The 23,293-nt window shown below is 41.9% G+C and overlaps 1 protein-coding gene across 7 annotated transcripts in view; it reads left to right on the forward strand.

Moving 5' to 3' along the window:
• Nucleotides 1-23,293, forward strand: part of LOC139745800 (kynurenine/alpha-aminoadipate aminotransferase, mitochondrial-like) — a 95,686-nt gene that overhangs the window by 22,393 nt on the left and 50,000 nt on the right. For all 7 annotated transcript variants that reach the window (XM_071656363.1, XM_071656362.1, XM_071656366.1 and 4 more), the window contains one exon: nucleotides 4,938-5,069. In XM_071656363.1, the coding sequence (XP_071512464.1) occupies nucleotides 4,938-5,069 (132 nt within the window). The remainder of the gene's footprint in view (nucleotides 1-4,937; nucleotides 5,070-23,293) is intronic.

The following is a 23,293-nucleotide window of genomic DNA, read 5'->3' on the forward strand; positions in this document are numbered from 1 at the left end:
GAAGAGGTAGTAAAAGCTTTGCGGAAGATGAAAGCCGGCAAGGCAGCAGGTTTGGATGGTATTGCAGTGGAATTTATTAAAAAAGGGGGTGACTGTATTATTGACTGGTTGGTAAGGTTATTTAATGTATGTATGACTCATGGTGAGGTGCCTGAGGATTGGTGGAATGCGTGCATAGTGCCATTGTACAAAGGCAAAGGGGATAAGAGTGAATGCTCAAATTACAGAGGTATAAGTTTGTTGAGTATTCCTGGTAAATTATATGGGAGGGTATTGAATGAGAAGGTGAAGGCATGTACAGAGCATCAGATTGGGGAAGAGCAGTGTGGTTTCAGAAGTGGTAGAGGATGTGTGGATCAGGTGTTTGCTTTGAAGAATGTATGTGAGAAATACTTAGAAAAGCAAATGGATTTGTATGTAGCATTCATGGATCTGGAGAAGGCATATGATAGAGTTGATAGAGATGCTCTGTGGAAGGTATTAAGAATATATGGTGTGGGAGGCAAGTTGTTAGAAGCAGTGAAAAGTTTTTATCGAGGATGTAAGGCATGTGTACATGTAGGAAGAGAGGAAAGTGATTTATTCTCAGTGAATGTAGGTTTGCGGCGGGGGTGTGTGATGTCTCCATGGTTGTTTAATTTGTTTATGGATGGGGTTGTTAGGGAGGTGAATGCAAGGGTTTTGGAAAGAGGGGCAAGTATGAAGTCTGTTGGGGATGAGAGAGCTTGGGAAGTGAGTCAGTTGTTGTTCGCTGATGATACAGCGCTCGTGGCTGATTCATGTGAGAAACTGCAGAAGCTGGTGACTGAGTTTGGTAAAGTGTGTGAAAGGTACAGTAGGGTTGAGGGTCAAGTCAATTGGGAGGTAAGTTTGAATGGAGAAAAACTGGAGGAAGTAAAGTGTTTTAGAGATGTGGGAGTGGATCTGGCAGCATATGGAACCATGGAAGCGGAAGTGGATCATAGGATGGGGGAGGGGGCGAAAATCCTGGGAGCCTTGAAGAATGTGTGGAAGTCGAGAACATTATCTCGGAAAGCAAAAATGGGTATGTTTGAAGGAATAGTGGTTCCAACAATGTTGTATGGTTGTGAGGCATGGGCTATGGATAGAGTTGTGTGCAGAAGGATGGATGTGCTGGAAATGAGATGTTTGAGGACAATGTGTGGTGTGAGGTGGTTTGATCGAGTAAGTAACATAAGGGTAAGAGAGATGCGTGGAAATAAAAAGAGCGTGGTTGAGAGAGCAGAAGAGGGTGTTTTGAAATGGTTTGGGCACATGGAGAGAATGAGTGAGGAAAGATTGACCAAGAGGATATATGTGTCGGAGGTGGAGGGAACGAGGAGAAGTGGGAGACCAAATTGGAGGTGGAAAGATGGAGTGAAAAAGATTTTGTGTGATTGGGGCCTGAACATGCAGGAGGGTGAAAGGAGGGCAAGGAATAGAGTGAATTGGATCGATGTGGTATACCGGGGTTGACGTGCTGTCAGTGGATTGAATTAGGGCATGTGAAGCGTCTGGGGTAAACCATGGAAATGTAGGTATGTATATTTGCGTGTGTGGACGTATGTATATACATGTGTATAGGGTTGGGTTGGGCCATTTCTTTCTTCTGTTTCCTTGCGCTACCTCGCAAACGCGAGGAGACAGCGACAAAGCAAAGGAAAAAAAAAAATTGAAGGTTAGGACTTGACTATCTTTTGAGCTGTTTAGAATATGAAGTCTTAAAAAGTTCCTAAATCCCTGAAGTTGTAACAAGTACTCAGAAATGTTACAGGTGCCGTGATCATTTGATAGCTATAGGCAAGAAAAAATGTTTACCCTTTCCTTCCAGTTTGCTCCATTCTCTTCATATGAGTGATTTTTGTTCCTGTTCTAAAAGAAAAATGTTATTCTTGTTCTTCATGAAAATTGGGATATACAGTCCTAAGCCTTCACTACTACTTTATGTGGACTTCTCCAAATCACAGTTAATTTGTCCATTAGCTTATGTAGTCTCATGTCTTCTGTTAAACTTATTTATTATAGAGTTTTTACCCTCTTCATTGTTTTTATGGTGACTGACTTACTGTGAGAAAAACATGCCATAATGATAGTCATCTTGGGTGAAAAAATTACCCCTATTATGATTGCTTCTTGGGATAATACTGCTGAAGAACATCATGCATTATGTTCAGCTGAATCTCTCATAGATTATCTTGTATCTTGAGATATCCAGAGATTATTGAGAGATACTCATTTTGTTTGGTCAGGCAGTTTGAAACTCTTTTCTGCAAGGATGTTTCTTCATGGATTAATAGGCTGGTTTTGCTGACTCAACCTAGCTTGTATGTCAGAGCTTATGATGTCTGGAGGTAGCTTTTTCTCTGGCCCATCTGAAGAACCCATCCCCAGAGAAGATTAACAAAAGAGGTCTTTGACATTTTTCAAACACCATTGTTGGGTATTACTTTGCTTTAGACATCAAGGATATACCTTGCATGGCGTTAGGCTTGTCAATTGCAAGGAAGAAGATTGCTTCTAGGGTACAGGATAATATGTAAGGTATGTCTGTTGTCATCATTGCATTTCTTAAAATGTTTTTCTCTAACCTACCACCTCCATGTTGGCATACTCTGAGCTTGTGGGTCAGACTAACCATGAAGAGAAGTGAGTTTTGAAGAATGAAAACTGTTTTCTCTAAGACAATGTCCAATAAGCACATTTTCTGATTGTTTTTCCAGCCTTTTCTTCCCCACTAATGAAAAACATTTCTCTTATCATTGGTGACCACCATAGAAGTAACATCCTTGTTTTGATAAGTATGAGTTAGTCAGGCTGTTTATTGGTCTGCCAGCAGGATGATATCATCATTGCCAGGTTGGAGTTGATGATTAGCAGATGGCAGACATGTAGTGAGCTAGGCTGTTACAGTTGAATGGTAATTGTGATGATGAAGGCAAGGGTGTAGAAGATTTTGTCTCTTGGAGATCAAAAGATTCTCTCAGCTTGTTGGACACTGCCCAATAGAGAAACATTTTTGTATTCCTCAAACTTTTTTTTCAAGCATTTGAAAGTGTATGACTGTCTGAAAAACATAGGTGTAGCACAGTGCAACAAATATCTTACTAACAAAGATGGAGTGATTCAGCAATTTTATCTGATCTAAAAGATCATCAAGAGATCTTTGAACTGTGGTGTATTGCATTTCCCATAATTTTGAGCAGGCTTTGTGCATTATTTAAGAAGATTGGAAGTTTCTCAGAGAAAGTTTGAATATGATTGAAGATGCATATGGGAACTATTAATATTACATTCTTAAAAAAGAATATCATGATATAACTTTCAGTTTATGTATATATACATATATATGTATGTGGGGGGCAGGGCCATTCTTCATCTATTTCCTTGCACTACCTTGCTGACATGGGAAACAGCAATTAAGTATGATAGATAAATGAATAACTCACTTTAGATAAGGATCTAGACAGATGGATTTAAACCAAAAGAGGGCTTTAAATTCTTTAATGGGTAACTAAAAAGCACTGTATGTTCATCTGGGAGTATTTGCTGCATGGAAATAGAAAGATTTCTGTTAAACTGGAGTATATACTACAGAAATTAGAACAGAAATTCCTGAAGTTTCTGCATTTTATGATAGACTTTACAGACATTGTAGGAGTGGGCATTTAGGGCTCAAGGTTTGCATCCATGCAGCAATGTTGTAAATATTACACTCCTAAACATGTCCATATCTGCCCCCGCATACACCAGGCTATTTCCACATACTCCTTAGTGCACCTACTACCAAGGCCCCTCTCCCACCCTATAAGTAACTCCTGTCCCCAAGGTTCTGTCCACTACCATGTCCACTCCCAGGTGCCTGGAGCACTTCATCCCATCCATGTCCTCATTCAAACTCATACCCAAACCATCCCATCCTGCCACTTACTGCACCCCACTGCCCCATTCATGTTTGCATTCACTCTCAATTTCCACACTTACTCTCCCAAACTGGGACACTGGCTTCTGAAACTTTTTCTCGAGTCTGTCGTGATGCACACAAGGGGATTTAGATTATGAAGGTGATGGAGAGGGGCAGCAGTGGAAGGCTGGAAATCTTTCCCTTCTGTATTATTCCCCTGTAAAAGAAGAAACAGAGGGAGGAGCTGAATGAAAATATTTCTACCAAAACCCAGTAATTACCTACTTGTTCTGTTTGAGGAGGAAGTTTACACTTGTGGGGCCCTATCTCTAGAAAGTTGTTTACTGTCGCAAACCTTCTGAAATTTCTCTATGGTGTCTGCATTACCCTTGTCTTCAGTCATGGCATTCCTTTATTCTTCTACTCTATACTCATAAAAAAGTACTTTTTCACATCTTAAGTTTTTCTTGATTTCTTGTTATGTCCTCTGGTTGTTCTATTCCTACATTTCTTAAGACTGTTCTCTGTCAGTGTTATTGGTCTGTTTTGTAAACTTAAAGTATGGATCAGATCACTTCTCACCATTCATGTGTTCCTGTTGTTACCTCACTGGTGCAGAAACTACAAAGAATCATGAAAGAAGAAAAGCATTGTGGTTTCTTTACTGTTGTAGATACGGAATGCCCTTATATATGAGACATAAGGAAGAAATAAGGCACTTAGGTAGGTAATTATGAAATTTAAAACTATAAAGGGCAAAATGACAAAAAAAATTGAATGGCATTAAAAGATATGGTTGACTTAGGGGAAAAAAGACTGAGACAGCAAGAAAAGTTCAAGTGCTTAGACATAGAGTGTGATACATCCTGCTGTGAATCAGTCAGAGACCATCCATTTGACAGGGCTCTTATTTATAACCTTATGGGGTTGGCCATGGCAAAAATCTCCATAACTGTTGAATTCCAGTGCTGCTTCATAGCCTTTAGTGTCTCACATTTTTTTATAGAGTACAATAATTGATATGTTTTCTCAACAGTTAAATCCTTATCAACCACGGTACTTACCAGTGACAGCAGATCATGAAGGAATGAATCCTGAAGCTTTAAAGGCAGTACTGTCACAGTGGCAACCTCAAGATGTTCGTGATGCAGAGGAAGGTGTTCCAAAGGTGAGGATATTATTGATTATATAGAATGAAATCCTTTCTGTTCTATATCATCACATATTTCTTACGTGTCCTGGAGGATAGGGAAGAATGTTGATTACCCATTAACTCCCACATTTGATGAAGGCCACTAAGAGGGGTTGCAAAGGGAGGCTGGAATTCCTCCCCCTTTTACATTATCGCTTTCAAAGAGTAAGAAGAGAGGAAGGAGGTTATAGAGGATTTTTCCTCAAAGGCCCAGTCGTCTGTTCTTAGTGCTACTTCACCAAGGTGCAAAACAGCAAACAGGTATGAAGAAAGACGTCTGTTTCTTACTGGTGAAGATAGTATACCATGCAGAGTCTCTTTTTATACCCATATCTTAAGTACATGCTATCTCTCAGGCTTTTCACTTTGCTGCAGTAGGTTGAAGCAGAATTTTTTTTTTTTTTTAAACATTAGGATGCTGATTTATGAGCAAGTGCTTGCATCAGTGAGTAACTGTGCCACATGTAACCTGTACTTTCTCTTCAGTGCCTTCCAGTCTTTCACCAGGCTTCCCTGCAATGCCCTCTAGTAGCATGGTTGCAGTCCCCTCTCCTTCTTTTAGCATACAGGTTGAGTGCTTGTTGATTCTTAGTGTTGTACCGCATGTAGGCTAGTAGTCCCTTCCCTTGTATATCATGGTGGAAACCTCCCTGGAAAATAACTTACAGATCAGAGTCATAAATGATACTCAGTTTTATTTAATAAAATGCTTCAAATTGCTTGACTTGAAGATATTTGAGTCCTCACTGATGAAGATCATGTTCATGGTACACCATAGTTTTAGTGGTTGAGCAGACGCAGGACAGCAGCCCATCTTGCCTGTTGTGCTGCAACTGACAGCAAACTTGAGTTACACCATACAATATGAACTTTGATTTTATCATTATTCAGTTCTTGTTTATTAATATAACTAGGCAATATACAATTGCACCAGTAATAAAGGCAGACAGCTAAACACTTAATAGTTTTGTCTTTTTTTTCTGGAAAAGTTTAAAAGAAAGAAATTTACGCAGAGACCATTATAAAAAAGGTAACATAAATCCAGTAACTATCAGGATCATATATCCAGCTCCAATTTTTTTTCAGGAAAAGTTTAAAAGAAAGAAATTTACACAGAGACCATTATAAAAAAAAGGTAACATAAATCCAGTAACTATCAGGACCATATATTCAGCTCCAAATATATTACTTTTTCTTTATTGTATTTAGTAAAAGGAAGCTTGAAACAATTTGGTCACTAGAAAGTCAGGTAACTAAAAGAACTGAGTTGTAGTGTACATTGCACTCCCATTCCTTGACTTACACATCTTTAATGTACATGACTTTGAAGATATAAGATTACCTTTCCCTGGCAGTTTATCCTGTGAGTGTGATAGATTCTCCAGGATAACCTGTAGAAAATCAGGGTCAGGACCATCCAACCCTTGATATTTTTAGGAAGAAAGTGCTGGTACTTCTCACCCTTTGGTAATAACTTATCAGTTGTTGAAGTCTTTCCTGGGCCAAAAAACAAATGCAACTTGGATGACATGATCAAACCACTCATTCCCAGATGCAAGTAACTCACAGTTCAGTGGGATCACATGCTGTCAGGACACTGCTTCTCCAGACTGGCTTTTTTCATCCTATGGATCATTATCCTTTTTCTTTTTGATTTTTGTATGTTTTTTTTTTTTTTTTTTTTTTTTTGCTTTGTCGCTGTCTCCCGCGTTTGCGAGGTAGCGCAAGGAAACAGACGAAAGAAATGGCCCAACCCACCCCCATACACATGTATATACATACGTCCACACACGCAAATATACATACCTACACAGCTTTCCATGGTTTACCCCAGACGCTTCACATGCCTTGATTCAATCCACTGACAGCACGTCAACCCCGGTATACCACATCGCTCCAATTCACTCTATTCCTTGCCCTCCTTTCACCCTCCTGCATGTTCAGGCCCCGATCACACAAAATCTTTTTCACTCCATCTTTCCACCTCCAATTTGGTCTCCCTCTTCTCCTCGTTCCCTCCACCTCCGACACATATATCCTCTTGGTCAATCTTTCCTCACTCATTCTCTCCATGTGACCAAACCATTTCAAAACACCCTCTTCTGCTCTTTCAACCACGCTCTTTTTATTTCCACACATCTCTCTTACCCTTACGTTACTTACTCGATCAAACCACCTCACACCACACATTGTCCTCAAACATCTCATTTCCAGCACATCCATCCTCCTGCGCACAACTCTATCCATAGTCCACGCCTCACAACCATACAACATTGTTGGAACCACTATTCCTTCAAACATACCCATTTTTGCTTTCCGAGATAATGTTCTCGACTTCCACACATTCTTCAAGGCTCCCAGAATTTTCGCCCCCTCCCCCACCCTATGATCCACTTTCGCTTCCATGGTTCCATCCGCTGCCAGATCCACTCCCAGATATCTAAAACACTTCACTTCCTCCAGTTTTTCTCCATTCAAACTCACCTCCCAATTGACTTGACCCTCAACCCTACTGTACCTAATAACCTTGCTCTTATTCACATTTACTCTTAACTTTCTTCTTTCACACACTTTACCAAACTCAGTCACCAGCTTCTGCAGTTTCTCACATGAATCAGCCACCAGCGCTGTATCATCAGCGAACAACAACTGACTCACTTCCCAAGCTCTCTCATCCCCAACAGACTTCATCCTTGCCCCTCTTTCCAAAACTCTTGCATTCACCTCCCTAACAACCCCATCCATAAACAAATTAAACAACCATGGAGACATCACACACCCCTGCCGCAAACCTACATTCACTGAGAACCAATCACTTTCCTCTCTTCCTACACGTACACATGCCTTACATCCTCGATAAAAACTTTTCACTGCTTCTAACAACTTGCCTCCCACACCATATATTCTTAATGTTTTGATGTAAGTTATTGAGAGTATGGTCCTTATGTGTGCCATGGTCAGTATTTTTGGATAATTCGTGTATGTGCTATATAGTTTTCAAGTGTTGCCACTTCTTATATACAGCATGCCTTTTAGTCTGTCTGTCATGCACCAGTATACCCAAGTCTGGATGAAAAAATTCATTTAAGTGATTTATATATGTTAGTAATGGAAACGACCAAGGTGGCTCATGAGTTGGTACAAACAAATAGATTTTCAAGTGACGTATAAAGTAATATGAAAATTATCAAGATGGACAATATATTGGTGGCATGACACAGGTAGATAACACAGATGTCTCCGATCATAATGTATATACTGCACACTTAAAACTATATGTTCAAAAGAGAAGTTAGAATGATGTAAATGAAACCATAGATGTTACAAGTAGGTTCAACGTCTGTCAGAGAAAATGAAATGGAATGAATTGAGTAATCTAATAGATGAAAAAAGTGGAAGATAATTGTCAACTTCAATAATACAAAAACAAACACAGCATTCATCTACCTGTTCATAAATCAGGTAACTGCAAAATCAGTGCCACTTAAAGAGAAAGATGCAGTGGGATAGAAAAAACTGATGACTAAAAGGGGTGGGGGTGAAGGGCTGGAAATCTTCCACTCCTGTTATGCTTTTCCAAAAGAAGGAACAGAGAAGGGGGCTGAGTGAGGGTTTTTTTTGCCTCTAAGGCTCAACCATCTGTTCTTTAGGGTACCTTACTAATTCAGTAAATGGCATTTGAAACATCTGGGGCAAACCATGAAAAGGTCCATGGGGTCTGGCTGTGGATAGGGAGCTGTGGTTTCGGTGTATTACACATGGCAGCTCGTATATGGATGTGAGCAGATATGACCTTTCTTTGCCTGTTTCCTGGTACTACCTTGCTAATGGAGGGGGTATTGATTAGGTGTAGGGGAAAAGAAGGGAATGTGTATGTTATGTATTTTCTGTTCCTTCATGCATTTGTACTGTTTCTTGTGGGGCAGGGTAGTGCCAGGAATACATGAAGGTGAGCAAGTATGAATATGTATGCACTTATGTATGTATATATCATTAAACTTTAGGAAGAATAAAAAGATGTTTTGGAAGGACATGAATAACATGCATAAGACAAGAGAACAAATGTGAACGTTGGTGAAGGGGCAAGAAGGGAAGTAATGATAGGTAGCGATGAAGTGAGAAGGGGATGGAGTGAGTATTTTCAAGGTTTGTTGAATGTGTTTGATGATAGAGTGGTAGATGTAGGGTGTTTTGGTCGGAGTGATGTGCGAAGTGAGAGGGTCAGGGAGAATGGTTTGGTTAAGAGGGAAGGGGTAGTGAAAGCTTTGCAGAAGATGAAATCTGGCAAGGCAGTGTGTTTGGATGGCATTGCAGTAGAATTTATTAAGAAAGGGGGTGACTGTGTTGTTGATTGGTTGGTAAGGATATCCATTGTATGTATAGATCATGGTGAAATGCCTGAGGATTGGCGGAATGTGTACATAGTGCCATTGTACAAAGGCAAAGGGGATAAAGGTGAGTGTTCAAACTACAGAGGCATAAGTTTGTTGAGTATTCCTGGGAAATTATATTTATATTTATATTTTATTATACTTTGTCGCTGTCTCCCGCGTTTGCGAGGTAGCGCAAGGAAACAGACGAAAGAAATGGCCCAACCCCCCCCCATACACATGTATATACATACGTCCACACACGCAAATATACATACCTACACATATATATATATGGGAGGGTAATGATTGAGAGGGTGAAGGCATGTACAGAGCATCATTAGGGAAGATCACTGTGGTTTCAGAAGTGGTAGAGGATGTATGGATCAGGTGTTTGCTTTGAAGAATGTGTGTGTGTGAGAAATACTTGGGAAAACAAATTGATTTGTATGTAGCATCTATGGATCTGGAGAAGGCATATTATAGGGTTGATAGAGATGCTTTGTGGAAGGTCTTGAGAGTATATGGTGTGGGAGGTAAGTTGCTAGAAGTAATGTAGTTTTTATCAAGAATATAGGACATGTTTACGAGTAGGAAGAAAGGAGAGTGACTGGTTCCCAGTGAAGGTTGGTCTGCAGCAGGGGTGTGTGATGTCCCCATGGTTGTTTAATTTGTTTATGGATGGGGTTGTTAGGGAGGTAACTGCAAGAGTTTTGGAGAGAGATGCAAATATGCAGTCTGTTGTGGATGAGAAGGCATGGGAAGTGAGTCAGTTGTTGTTCACTTATGATACAGCACTTGTGGCTGATTCAAGTGAGAAACTACAGAAGTTGGTGACTGAGTTTGGAAAAGAATGTGAAAGGAGAAAGTGGGTGTAAATGTAAAGAAGAGCAAGTTATTAGTTAGGAGGTTCAGCAGTGTTGAGGAACAAGTTAGCTGGGATGTGAGTTTAAAGGGAGAAAAATTGGAGAAGTGAAGTGTTTTAGATATCTGTGAGTGGCCTTAGCAGTAACTGGAACCATGGAAGCAGAAGTGGGTCACAGGATGGGGGAGGGGATGAAGGTTCTGGGAGCAGTGAAGAATGTGAGGAAAGAGATTTTATTTCAGAGAGCAAAAATGGGTATGTTTGAAGGAATAGTAGTTCCAATAATATCTTATGGTTGCGAGGCATGGGCTGTAGATAGGGTTGTAAGAAGGAGGGTGGATGTGTTGGAAATGAAATATTTGAGGACAGTATGTGGTGTGAGGTGGTTTGATTAGGTAATAAAAGGGTAAGAGAGATGTGTGGCAATAAAAAGAGTGTGGTTGAGAAAGCAGAAGAGGATGTGTTGAAATGGTTTGGACATATGAAGAGAATGAGTGAGGAAAGGTTGATAAAGAGGATATGTGTGTCAGGTGGAGGGAACAAGGAGAAGCAGAAGACCAAGTTGGAGGTGGAAGGATGGATTGAAAAAGATTTTGAGTGATCAGGGCCTGAACACACAGGAGGGTGAGATGTGTGCAAGGAATAGAGTGAATTGGAAATCTGTGGTATACCAGGTTTGATGTACTGTCAGTTGACTGAACCAGGGCATGTGAAACATCTGGGGTGAACTATTGGAAGGTCTGTGGAGCCTGGATGTGGATAGGGGGCTGTGGTTTCAGTGCATGACACATGACAGTTAGAGACTGAGTGTTAATAGATGTTGCCTTTTTTGTCTTTTCCTGGTGCTGCCTCGCTGAAGCAGGGTAGCAGTGCTGTTTCCTCTGTGTGTGTTTGTGTGTGTGTGTGTGTATGTTGTGGGGGGGGGATGCTGGTAATGGATGAAGGCAAACAAGTATGAACATATACATGTGTTTATATGTATGTGTCTTTGTATGTGTATGTATATGTACATGTATGTACATATATATGTACGTGTATGGGCATATATATGTGTGGAAGGCGAGTACATTATCTTGGAAAGCAAAAAATGGGTATGTTTGAAGGATTAGTGGTTCCATCAATGTTATATGGTTGCAAGGCGTGAGCTATAGATAGGGTTGTGCGGAGGAGGGTGGATGTGTTGGAAATGAGATGTTTGAGGACAGTATGTGGTGTGAGGTGGTTTGATCGAGTAAGTAATGAAAGGGTATGAGAGATGTGTGGTGATAAAAAGAGTGTGGTTGAGAGAGCAGAGAAGGGTGCGTTGAATGGTTTGGTCACATGGAGAGAATGAGTGAGGAAAGATTGACAAAGAGGATATATGTGTCAGAGGTGGAGGGAACGAGGAGAAGTGGAAGACCAAATTGGAGGTGGAAGGATGGAGTGAAAAATATTTTGAGTGATCATGGCCTGAACATGCAGGAGGGTGAAAGGCGTGTAAGGATTAGAGTAGATTGGAATGATGTGGTATACCGGGGTGGACGTGCTGTCAATGGATTGAATCAGGGCATGGGAAGTGTCTGGGGTAAACCATGGAAAGGTTTGTGGGGCCTTGATGTGGAAAGGGAGCTGTAGTTTCGGTGCATTATACATGACAGCTAGAGACTGAGTGTGAATGAATGTGGCCTTTGTTGTCTTTTCCTAGTGCTACCTTGCATGCATGCGGGAGGAGGGGGTTGTCATTTTATGTATGGCGAGGTGGCGACGGGAATGAATAAAGGCAGCAAGTATGAATTATGTACATATGTATATATGTGTATGTCTGTATAAATATATATATATATATATATATATATATATATATATATATATATATATATATATATATATATATATATTTTTTTTTTTCTTTTTTTTTTGCTTTGTCGCTGTCTCCCGCGTTTGCGAGGTAGCGCAAGGAAACAGACGAAAGAAATGGCCCAACCCACGCCCATACACATGCCTTGATTCAATCCACTGACAGCACGTCAACCCCGGTATACCACATCGCTCCAATTCACTCTATTCTTTGCCCTCCTTTCACCCTCCTGCATGTTCAGGCCCCGATCACACAAAATCTTTTTCACTCCATCTTTCCACCTCCAATTTGGTCTCCCTCTTCTCCTTGTTCCCTCCACCTCCGACACATATATCCTCTTGGTCAATCTTTCCTCACTCATTCTCTCCATGTGACCAAACCATTTCAAAACACCCTCTTCTGCTCTCTCAACCACGCTCTTTTTATTTCCACACATCTCTCTTACCCTTACGTTACTTACTCGATCAAACCACCTCACACCACACATTGTCCTCAAACATCTCATTTCCAGCACATCCATCCTCCTGCACACAACTCTATCCATAGTCCACGCCTCGCAACCATACAACATTGTTGGAACCACTATTCCTTCAAACATACCCATTTTTGCTTTCCGAGATAATGTTCTCGACTTCCACACATTCTTCAAGGCTCCCAGAATTTTCGCCCCCTCCCCCACCCTATGATCCACTTTCGCTTCCATGGTTCCATCCGCTGCCAGATCCACTCCCAGATATCTAAAACACTTCACTTCCTCCAGTTTTTCTCCATTCAAACTCACCTCCCAATTGAATTGACCCTCAACCCTACTGTACCTAATAACCTTGCTCTTATTCACATTTACTCTTAACTTTCTTCTTTCACACACTTTACCAAACTCAGTCACCAGCTTCTGCAGTTTCTCACATGAATCAGCCACCAGCGCTGTATCATCAGCGAACAACAACTGACTCACTTCCCAAGCTCTCTCATCCCCAACAGACTTCATACTTGCCCCTCTTTCCAAAACTCTTGCATTCACCTCCCTAACAACCCCATCCATAAACAAATTAAACAACCATGGAGACATCACACACCCCTGCCGCAAACCTACATTCACTGAGAACCAATCACTTTCCTCTCTTCCTACACGTACACATGCCTTACATCCTCGATAAAAACTTTTCACTGCTTCTAACAACTTGCCTCCCACACCATATATTCTTAATACCTTCCACAGAGCATCTCTATCAACTCTATCATATGCCTTCTCCAGATCCATAAATGCTACATACAAATCCATTTGCTTTTCTAAGTATTTCTCACATACATTCTTCAAAGCAAACACCTGATCCACACATCCTCTACCACTTCTGAAACCACACTGCTCTTCCCCAATCTGATGATCTGTACATGCCTTCACCCTCTCAATCAATACCCTCCCAAATAATTTGCCAGGAATACTCAACAAACTTATACCTCTGTAATTTGAGCACTCACTCTTATCCCCTTTGCCTTTGTACAATGGCACTATGCACGCATACCGCCAATCCTCAGGCACCTCACCATGAGTCATACACACATTAAATAACCTTACCAACCAGTCAACAATACAGTCACCCCCTTTTTTTAATAAATTCCACTGCAATACCATCCAAACCTGCTGCCTTGCCGGCTTTCATATTCCGCAAAGCTTTTACTACCTCTTCTCTGTACCAACTCATTTTCCCTAACCCTCGCTTTTTGCACACCACCTCGACCAAAACACCCTATATCTGCCACTCTATCATCAAACACATTCAACAAACCTTCAAAATACTCACTCCATCTCCTTCTCACATCACCACTACTTGTTATCACCTCCCCATTTGCGCCCTTCACTGAAGTTCCCATTTGCTCCCTTGTCTTACGCACTTTATTTACCTCCTTCCAGAACATCTTTTTATTCTCCCTAAAATTTAATGATACTCTCTCACCCCAACTCTCATTTGCCCTTTTTTTCACCTCTTGCACCTTTCTCTTGACCTCCTGTCTCTTTCTTTTATACGTCTCCCACTCAATTTCATTTTTTCCCTGCAAAAATCGTCAAAATTAAACAACCATGGAGACATCACACACCCCTGCCGCACACCTACATTCACTGAGAACCAATCACTTTCCTCTCTTCCTACACCTACACATGCCTTACATCCTCGATAAAAACTTTTCACTGCTTCTAACAACTTTGCGGCAGGGGTGTGTGATGTCTCCATGGTTGTTTAATTTGTTTATGGATGAGGATGTTAGGGAGGTGAATGCAAGAGTTTTGGAAAGAGGGGCAAGTATGAAGTCTGTTGTGGATGAGAGAGCTTGGGAAGTGAGTCAGTTGTTGTTCGCTGGTGATACAGTGCTGATGGCTGATTCATGTGAGAAACTGCAGAAGCTGGTGACTGAGTTTGGTAAAGTGTGTGAAAGAAGAAAGTTAAGAGTAAATGTGAATAGGAGCAAGGTTATTAGGTACAGTAGGATTGAGGGTCAAGTCAATTGGGAGGTAAGTTTGAATGGAGAAAAACTGGAGGAAGTAAAGTGTTTTAGATATGTGGGAGTGGATCTGGCAGCAGATGGAACCATGGAAGCGGAAGTGAATCATAGGGTGGGGGAGGGGGCGAAAATCCTGGGAGCCATGAAGAATGTGTGGAAGTCGAGAACATTATCTCGGAAAGCAAAAATGGGTATGATTGAAGGAATAGTGGTTCCAACAATGTTGTATGGTTGCGAGGCGTGGGCTATGGATAGAGTTGTGCGCAGGAGGATGGATGTGCTGGAAATGAGATGTTTGAGGACAGTGTGTGGTGTGAGGTGGTTTGATCGAGTAAGAAACGTAAGGGTAAGAGAGATGTGTGGAAATAAAAAGAGCGTGGTTGAGAGAGCAGAAGACGGTGTTTTGAAATGGTTTGGGCACATGGAGAGAATGAGTGAGGAAAGATTGACCAAGAGGATATATGTATCGGAGGTGGAGGGAACGAGGAGAAGAGGGAGACCAAATTGGAGGTGGAAAGATGGAGTGAAAAAGATTTTGTGTGATCGGGGCCTGAACATGCAGGAGGGTGAAAGGAGGGCAAGGAATAAAGTGAATTGGATCGATGTGGTATACCGGGGTTGACGTGCTGTCAGTGGATTGAATCAGGGCATGTGAAGCGTCTGGGGTAAACCATGGAAAGCTGTGTAGGTATGTATATTTGCGTGTGTGGACGTATGCATATACATGTGTATGGGGGGGGTTGGGCCATTTCTTTCGTCTGTTTCCTTGCGCTACCTCGCAAATGCGGGAGACAGCGGCAAAAAAAGAAATATATATATGTATATATATCCCTGGGGATAGGGGAGAAAGAATATTTCCCACGTATTCCCTGTGTGTCGTAGAAGGCGACTAAAAGGGGAGGGAGCGGGGTGTTGGAAATCGTCCCCTCTCGCTTTTTTTTTTTAATTTTCCAAAAGAGGGAACAGAGAAGGGGGCCAGGTGAGGATATTCCCTCAAAGGCCCAGTCCTCTGTTCTCAACGCTACCTCGCTAATGCGGGAAATGGCGAATAGTATGAAAGAAAGAAATATATATATATATATATATCCTGAAACAGGAGTTGTGGGAGTATGTGATAGAATGTAAGAAAGTAAATTCTCGATTAATATGGGTAAATCTGTAAGTTGATGGAGAGAGATGGGTGATTGTTGGTGCATATGCACCTGGGCATGAGAAGAAAGATCATGAGAGGCAAGTGTTTTGGGAGCAGCTGAATGAATGTGTTAGTGGTTTTGATGCACGAGACCGGGTTATAGTGATGGGTGATTTGAATGCAAAGGTGAGTAATGTGGCAGATGAGGGAATGATTGGCATACATGGGGTGTTCAAGTGTTGTAAATGGAAATGGTGAAGAGCTTGTAGATTTATGTGCTGAAAAAGGACTGGTGATTGGGAATACCTGGTTTAAAAAGCAAGATATACATAAGTATACGTATGTAAGTAGGAGAGATGGCCAGAGAGCGTTATTGGATTACGTGTTAATTGACAGGCGCACGAAAGAGAGACTTTTGGATGTTAATGTGCTGAGAGGTGCAACTGGAGGGATGTCTGATCATTATCTTGTGGAAGCTAAGGTGAAGATTTGTATGGGTTTTCAGAAAAGAAGAGTGAATGTTGGGGTGAAGAGGGTGGTGAGAGTAAGTGAGCTTGGGAAGGAGACTTGTGTGAGGAAGTACCAGGAGAGACTGAGTACAGAATGGAAAAAGGTGAGAACAATGGAAGTAAGGGGAGTTGGGGAGGAATGGGATGTATTTAGGGAATCAGTGATGGATTGCGCAAAAGATGCTTGTGGCATGAGAAGAGTGGGAGGTGGGTTAATTAGAAAGGGTAGTGAGTGGTGGGATGAAGAAGTAAGATTATTAGTGAAAGAGAAGAGAGAGGCATTTGGACGATTTTTGCAGGGAAAAAATGCAATTGAGTGGGAGATGTATAAAAGAAAGAGACAGGAGGTCAAGAGAAAGGTGCAAGAGGTGAAAAAGAGGGCAAATGAGAGTTGGGGTGAGAGAGTATCATTAGATTTTAGGGAGAATAAAAAGATGTTCTGGAAGGAGGTAAATAAAGTGCGTAAGACAAGGGAGCAAATGGGAACTTCAGTGAAGGGTGCAAATGGGGAGGTGATAACAAGTAGTGGTGATGTGAGAAGATGGAGTGAGTATTCTGAAGGTTTGTTGAATGTGTTTGATGATAGAGTGGCAGATATAGGGTGTTTTGGTCGAGGTGGTGTGAAAAGTGAGAGGGTTAGGGAAAATGATTTGGTAAACAGAGAAGAGGTAGTAAAAGCTTTGCGGAAGATGAAAGCCGGCAAGGCAGCAGGTTTGGATGGTATTGCAGTGGAATTTATTAAAAAAGGGGGTGACTGTATTATTGACTGGTTGGTAAGGTTATTTAATGTATGTATGACTCATGGTGAGGTGCCTAAGGATTGGTGGAATGCGTGCATAGTGCCATTGTACAAAGGCAAAGGGGATAAGAGTGAGTGCTCAAATTACAGAGGTATAAGTTTGTTGAGTATTCCTGGTAAATTATATGGGAGGGTATTGATTGAGAAGATGAAGGCATGTACAGAGCATCAGATTGGGGAAGAGCAGTGTGGTTTCAGAAGTGGTAGAGGATGTGTGGATCAGGTGTTTGCTTTGAAGAATGTATGTGAGAAATACTTAGAAAAGCAAATGGATTTGTATGTAGCATTTATGGATCTGGAGAAGGTTTATGATAGAGTTGATAGAGATGCTTTTTGGAAGGTATTAAGAATATATGGTGTGGGAGGCAAGTTGTTAGAAGCAGTGAAAAGTTTTTATCGAGGATGCAAGGCATGTGTACGTGTAGGAAGAGAGGAAAGTGATTGGTTCTCAGTGAATGTAGGTTTGCGGCAGGGGTGTGTGATGTCTCCATGGTTGTTTAATTTGTTTATGGATGGGGTTGTTAGGGAGGTGAATGCAAGAGTTTTGGAAAGAGGGGCAAGTGTGAAGTCTGTTGTGGATGAGAGAGCTTGGGAAGTGAGTCAGTTGTTGTTCGCCGATGATACAGCGCTTGTGGCTGATTCATGCGAGAAACTGCAGAGGCTGGTGACTGAGTTTGGTAAAGTGTGTGAAAGAAGAAAGTTAAGAGTAAATGTGAATAATAGCAAAGTTATTAGGTACAGTAGGGTTGAGGGTCAAGTCAATTGGGAGGTAAGTTTGAATGGAGAAAAACTGGAGGAAGTAAAGTGTTTTAGATATGTGGGAGTGGATCTGGCAGCGGATGGAACCATGGAAGCGGAAGTGGATCATAGGGTGGGGGAGAGGGCAAAAATCCTGGGAGCCTTGAAGAATGTTTGGAAGTCGAGAACATTATCTCGGAAAGCAAAAATGGGTATGATTGAAGGAATAGTGGTTCCAACAATGTTGTATGGTTGCGAGGCGTGGCCTATGGATATAGTTGTGCGCAGGAGGGTGGATATGCTGGAAATGAGATGTATGAGGACAATGTGTGGTGTGAGGTGGTTTGATCGAGTAAGTAACGTAAGGGTAAGAGAGATTTGTGGAAATAAAAAGAGCATGGTTAAGAGAGCAGAAGAGGGTGTTTTGAAATGGTTTGGGCACATGGAGAGAATGAGTGAGGAAAGATTGACCAAGAGGATATATGTGTCGGAGGTGGAGGGAACTAGGAGAAGTGGGAGACCAAATTGGAGGTGGAAAGATGGAGTGAAAAAGATTTTTTGTGATCGGGGCCTGAACATGCAGGAGGGTGAAAGGAGGGCAAGGAATAGTGAATTGGATCGATGTGGTATACCGGGGTTGACGTGCTGTCAGTGGATTGAATCAGGGCATGTGAAGCGTCTGGGGTAAACCATGGAAGGCTGTGTAGGTATGTATATTTGCGTGTGTGGACGTGTATGTATATACATGTGTATGGGGGTGGGTTGGGCCATTTCTTTCGTCTGTTTCCTTGCGCTACCTCGCAGACGCAGGAGACAGTGACAAAGCAAAAAAAATATATATATATATATATATATATATATATATATATATATATATATTTTTTTTTTTTTTTTTTTTTTTTTTTTTTTTTTTTTATACTTTGTCGCTGTCTCCCGCGTTTGCGAGGTAGCGCAAGGAAACAGACGAAAGAAATGGCCCAACCCCCCCCCATACACATGTACATACACACGTCCACACACGCAAATTTACATACCTACACAGCTTTCCATGGTTTACCCCAGACGCTTCACATGCCTTGATTCACTCCACTGACAGCACGTCAACCCCTGTATACCACATCGCTCCAATTCACTCTATTCCTTGCCCTCCTTTCACCCTCCTGCATGTTCAGGCCCCGATCACACAAAATCTTTTTCACTCCATCTTTCCACCTCCAATTTGGTCTCCCTCTTCTCCTCGTTCCCTCCACCTCCGACACATATATCCTCTTGGTCAATCTTTCCTCACTCATTCTCTCCATGTGCCCAAACCATTTCAAAACACCCTCTTCTGCTCTCTCAACCATGCTCTTTTTATTTCCACACATCTCTCTTACCCTTACGTTACTTACTCGATCAAACCACCTCACACCACACATTGTCCTCAAACATCTCATTTCCAGCACATCCATCCTCCTGCGCACAACTCTATCCATAGCCCACGCCTCGCAACCATACAACATTGTTGGAACCACTATTCCTTCAAACATACCCATTTTTGCTTTCCGAGATAATGTTCTCGACTTCCACACATTTTTCAAGGCTCCCAAAATTTTCGCCCCCTCCCCCACCCTATGATCCACTTCCGCTTCCATGGTTCCATCCGCTGACAGATCCACTCCCAGATATCTAAAACACTTCACTTCCTCCAGTTTTTCTCCATTCAAACTCACCTCCCAATTGACTTGACCCTCAACCCTACTGTACCTAATAACCTTGCTCTTATTCACATTTACTCTTAACTTTCTTCTTCCACACACTTTACCAAACTCAGTCACCAGCTTCTGCAGTTTCTCACATGAATCAGCCACCAGCGCTGTATCATCAGCGAACAACAACTGACTCACTTCCCAAGCTCTCTCATCCCCAACAGACTTCATACTTGCCCCTCTTTCCAGGACTCTTGCATCTACCTCCCTAACAACCCCATCCATAAACAAATTAAACAACCATGGAGACATCACACACCCCTGCCGCAAACCTACATTCACTGAGAACCAATCACTTTCCTCTCTTCCTACACGTACACATGCCTTACATCCTCGATAAAAACTTTTCACTGCTTCTAACAACTTGCCTCCCACACCATATATTCTTAATACCTTCCACAGAGCATCTCTATCAACTCTATCATATGCCCTCTCCAGATCCATAAATGCTACATACAAATCCATTTGCTTTTCTAAGTATTTCTCACATACATTCTTCAAAGCAAACACCTGATCCACACATCCTCCACCACTTCTGAAACCGCACTGCTCTTCCCCAATCTGATGCTCCGTACATGCCTTCACCCTCTCAATCAATACCCTCCCATATAATTTAGCAGGAACACTCAACAAACTTATACCTCTGTAATTTGAGCACTCACTCTCATCCCCTTTGCCTTTGTACAATGGCACTATGCACGCATTCCGCCAATCCTCAGGCACCTCACCATGAGTCATACATACATTAAATAACCTTACCAACCAGTCAACAATACAGTCACCCCCTTTTTTAATAAATTCCACTGCAATACCATCCAAACCTGCTGCCTTGCCGGCTTTCATCTTCCGCAAAGCTTTTACTACCTCTTCTCTGTTTACCAAATCATTTTCCCTAACCCTCTCACTTTGCACACCACCTCGACCAAAACACCCTATATCTGCCACTCTGTCATCAGACACATTCAACAAACCTTCAAAATACTCATTCCATCTCCTTCTCACATCACCACTACTTGTTATCACCTCCCCATTTACGCCCCTCACTGAAGTTCCCATTTGCTCCCTTGTCTTACGCACCCTATTTACCTCCTTCCAGAACATCTTTTTATTCTCCCTAAAATTTACTGATAGTCTCTCACCCCAACTCTCATTTGCCCTTTTTTTCACCTCTTGCACCTTTCTCTTGACCTCCTGTCTCTTTCTTTTATACTTCTCCCACTCAATTGCATTTTTTCCCTGCAAAAATCGTCCAAATGCCTCTCTCTTCTCTTTCACTAATACTCTTACTTCTTCATCCCACCACTCACTACCCTTTCTAAACAGCCCACCTCCCACTCTTCTCATGCCACAAGCATCTTTTGCGCAATCCATCACTGATTCCCTAAATACATCCCATTCCTCCCCCACTCCCCTTACTTCCATTGTTCTCACCTTTTTCCATTCTGTACACAGTCTCTCCTGGTACTTCCCCACACAGGTCTCCTTCCCAAGCTCACTTACTCTCACCACCTTCTTCACCCCAACATTCACTCCTCTTTTCTGAAAACCCATACTAATCTTCACCTTAGCCTCCACAAGATAATGATCAGACATCCCTCCAGTTGCACCTCTCAGCACATTAACATCCAAAAGTCTCTCTTTCGCACGCCTGTCAATTAACACGTAATCCAATAACGCTCTCTGGCCATCTCTCCTACTTACATAAGTATACTTATGTATATCTCGCTTTTTAAACCAGGTATTCCCAATCATCAGTCCTTTTTCAGCACATAAATCTACAAGCTCTTCACCATTTCCATTTACAACACTGAACACCCCATGCATACCAATTATTCCCTCAACTGCCACATTACTCACCTTTGCATTCAAATCACCCATCACTATAACCCGGTCTCGTGCATCAAAACCGCTAACACACTCATTCAGCTGCTCCCAAAACACTTGCCTCTCATGATCTTTCTTCTCATGCCCAGGTGCATATGCACCAATAATCACCCACCTCTCTCCATCAACTTTCAATTTTACCCATATTAATCGAGAATTTACTTTCTTACATTCTATCACATACTCCCACAACTTCTGTTTCAGGAGTATTGCTACTCCTTCCCTTGCTCTTGTCCTCTCACTAACCCCTGACTTCACTCCCCAGACATTTCCAAACCACTCTTCCCCTTTACCCTTGAGCTTCGTTTATATATATATATATATATATATATATCTAAAACATGGAGAGAATGAGTGAGGAAAGATTGGCCAAGAGAATATATGTGTCGGAGGTGGAGGGAACGAGGAGAAGAGGGAGACCAAATTGGAGGTGGAAAGATGGAGTGAAAAAGATTTTGTGTGATCAGGGCCTGAACATGCAGGAGGGTGAAAGGAGGGCAAGGAATAGAGTGAATTGGAGCAATGTGGTATACCGGGGTTGACGTGCTGTCAGTGGATTGAATCAAGGCATGTGAAGCGTCTGGGGTAAACCATGGACAGCTGTGTAGGTATGTGTATTTGCGTGTGTGGACGTATGTATATACATGTGTATGGGGGTGGGTTGGGCCATTTCTTTCGTCTGTTTTCTTGCGCTACCTCGCAAACGCGGGAGACAGCGACAAAGCAAAAAAAAAAAAAAAAAATATATATATATATATATATATATATATATAGGGGAGAAAGAATACTTCCCACGCATTCCTCGCGTGTCGTAGAAGGCGACTAAAGGGGATGGGAGCGGGGGGCTGGAAACCCTCCCCTCCTTGTATTTTAACTTTCTAAAAGGGTAAACAGAAGAAGGAGTCACACAGGGAGTGCTGATCCTCCTTGAAGGCTCAGATTGGGGTGTTTAAATGTTTGTGGATGTAACCAAGATGAGAAAAAAAGGAGAGATAGGTGGTATGTTTGAGGAAAGGAACTGGATGTTTTTGGCTCTGAGTGAAACGAAGCTCAAGGGTAAAGGGGAAGAGTGGTTTGGGAATGTCTTTGGAGTAAAGTCAGGGGTAAGTGAGAGGACAAGAGTAAGGGAAGGAGTAGCACTACTCCTGAAACAGGAGTTGTGGCGTATGTGATAGAGTGTAAGAAAGTAAACTTTAGATTGATATGGGTAAAACTGAAAGATGATGGAGAGAGATGGGTGATTATTGGTGCATATGCACCTGGGCATGAGAAGAAAGATCATGAGAGGCAAGTGTTTTGGGAGCAACTGAGTGAGTGTGTTAGTAGTTTTGATGCACGAGACCGGGTTATAGTGATGGGTGATATGAATGCAAAGGTGAGTAATGTGGCAGTTGAGGGACTGATTGGTGTACGTAGAGTGTTCAGTGTTGTAAATGGAAATGTTGAAGAGCTTGTAGATTTATGTGCTGAAAAAGGACTGGTGATTGGGAATACCTGGTTTAAAAAGCGAGATATACATAAGTATACATATGTAATTAGGAGAGATGGCCAGAGAGCGTTATTGGGTTACGTGTGGATTGATAGGTGCCTGAAAGAAAGACTTTTGGATGTTAATGTGCTGAGAGGTGCAACTGCAGAGATGTTTGATCATTATCGTGTGTATGCGAAAGTGAAGATTTGTATGGGTTTTCAGAAAAAAGAGAGAATGTTGGTGAAAAGAGTGGTGAAAGTAAGTGAGCTTGGGAAGGAGACTTGTGTGAGAGAGTACCAGGAGAGACTGAGTACAGAATGAAAAAAGGTGAGGATGTGGTATACCGGG

Source organism: Panulirus ornatus, chromosome 62 (assembly GCF_036320965.1).
Source record: "Panulirus ornatus isolate Po-2019 chromosome 62, ASM3632096v1, whole genome shotgun sequence".
Lineage (NCBI taxonomy): Eukaryota > Metazoa > Arthropoda > Malacostraca > Decapoda > Palinuridae > Panulirus > Panulirus ornatus.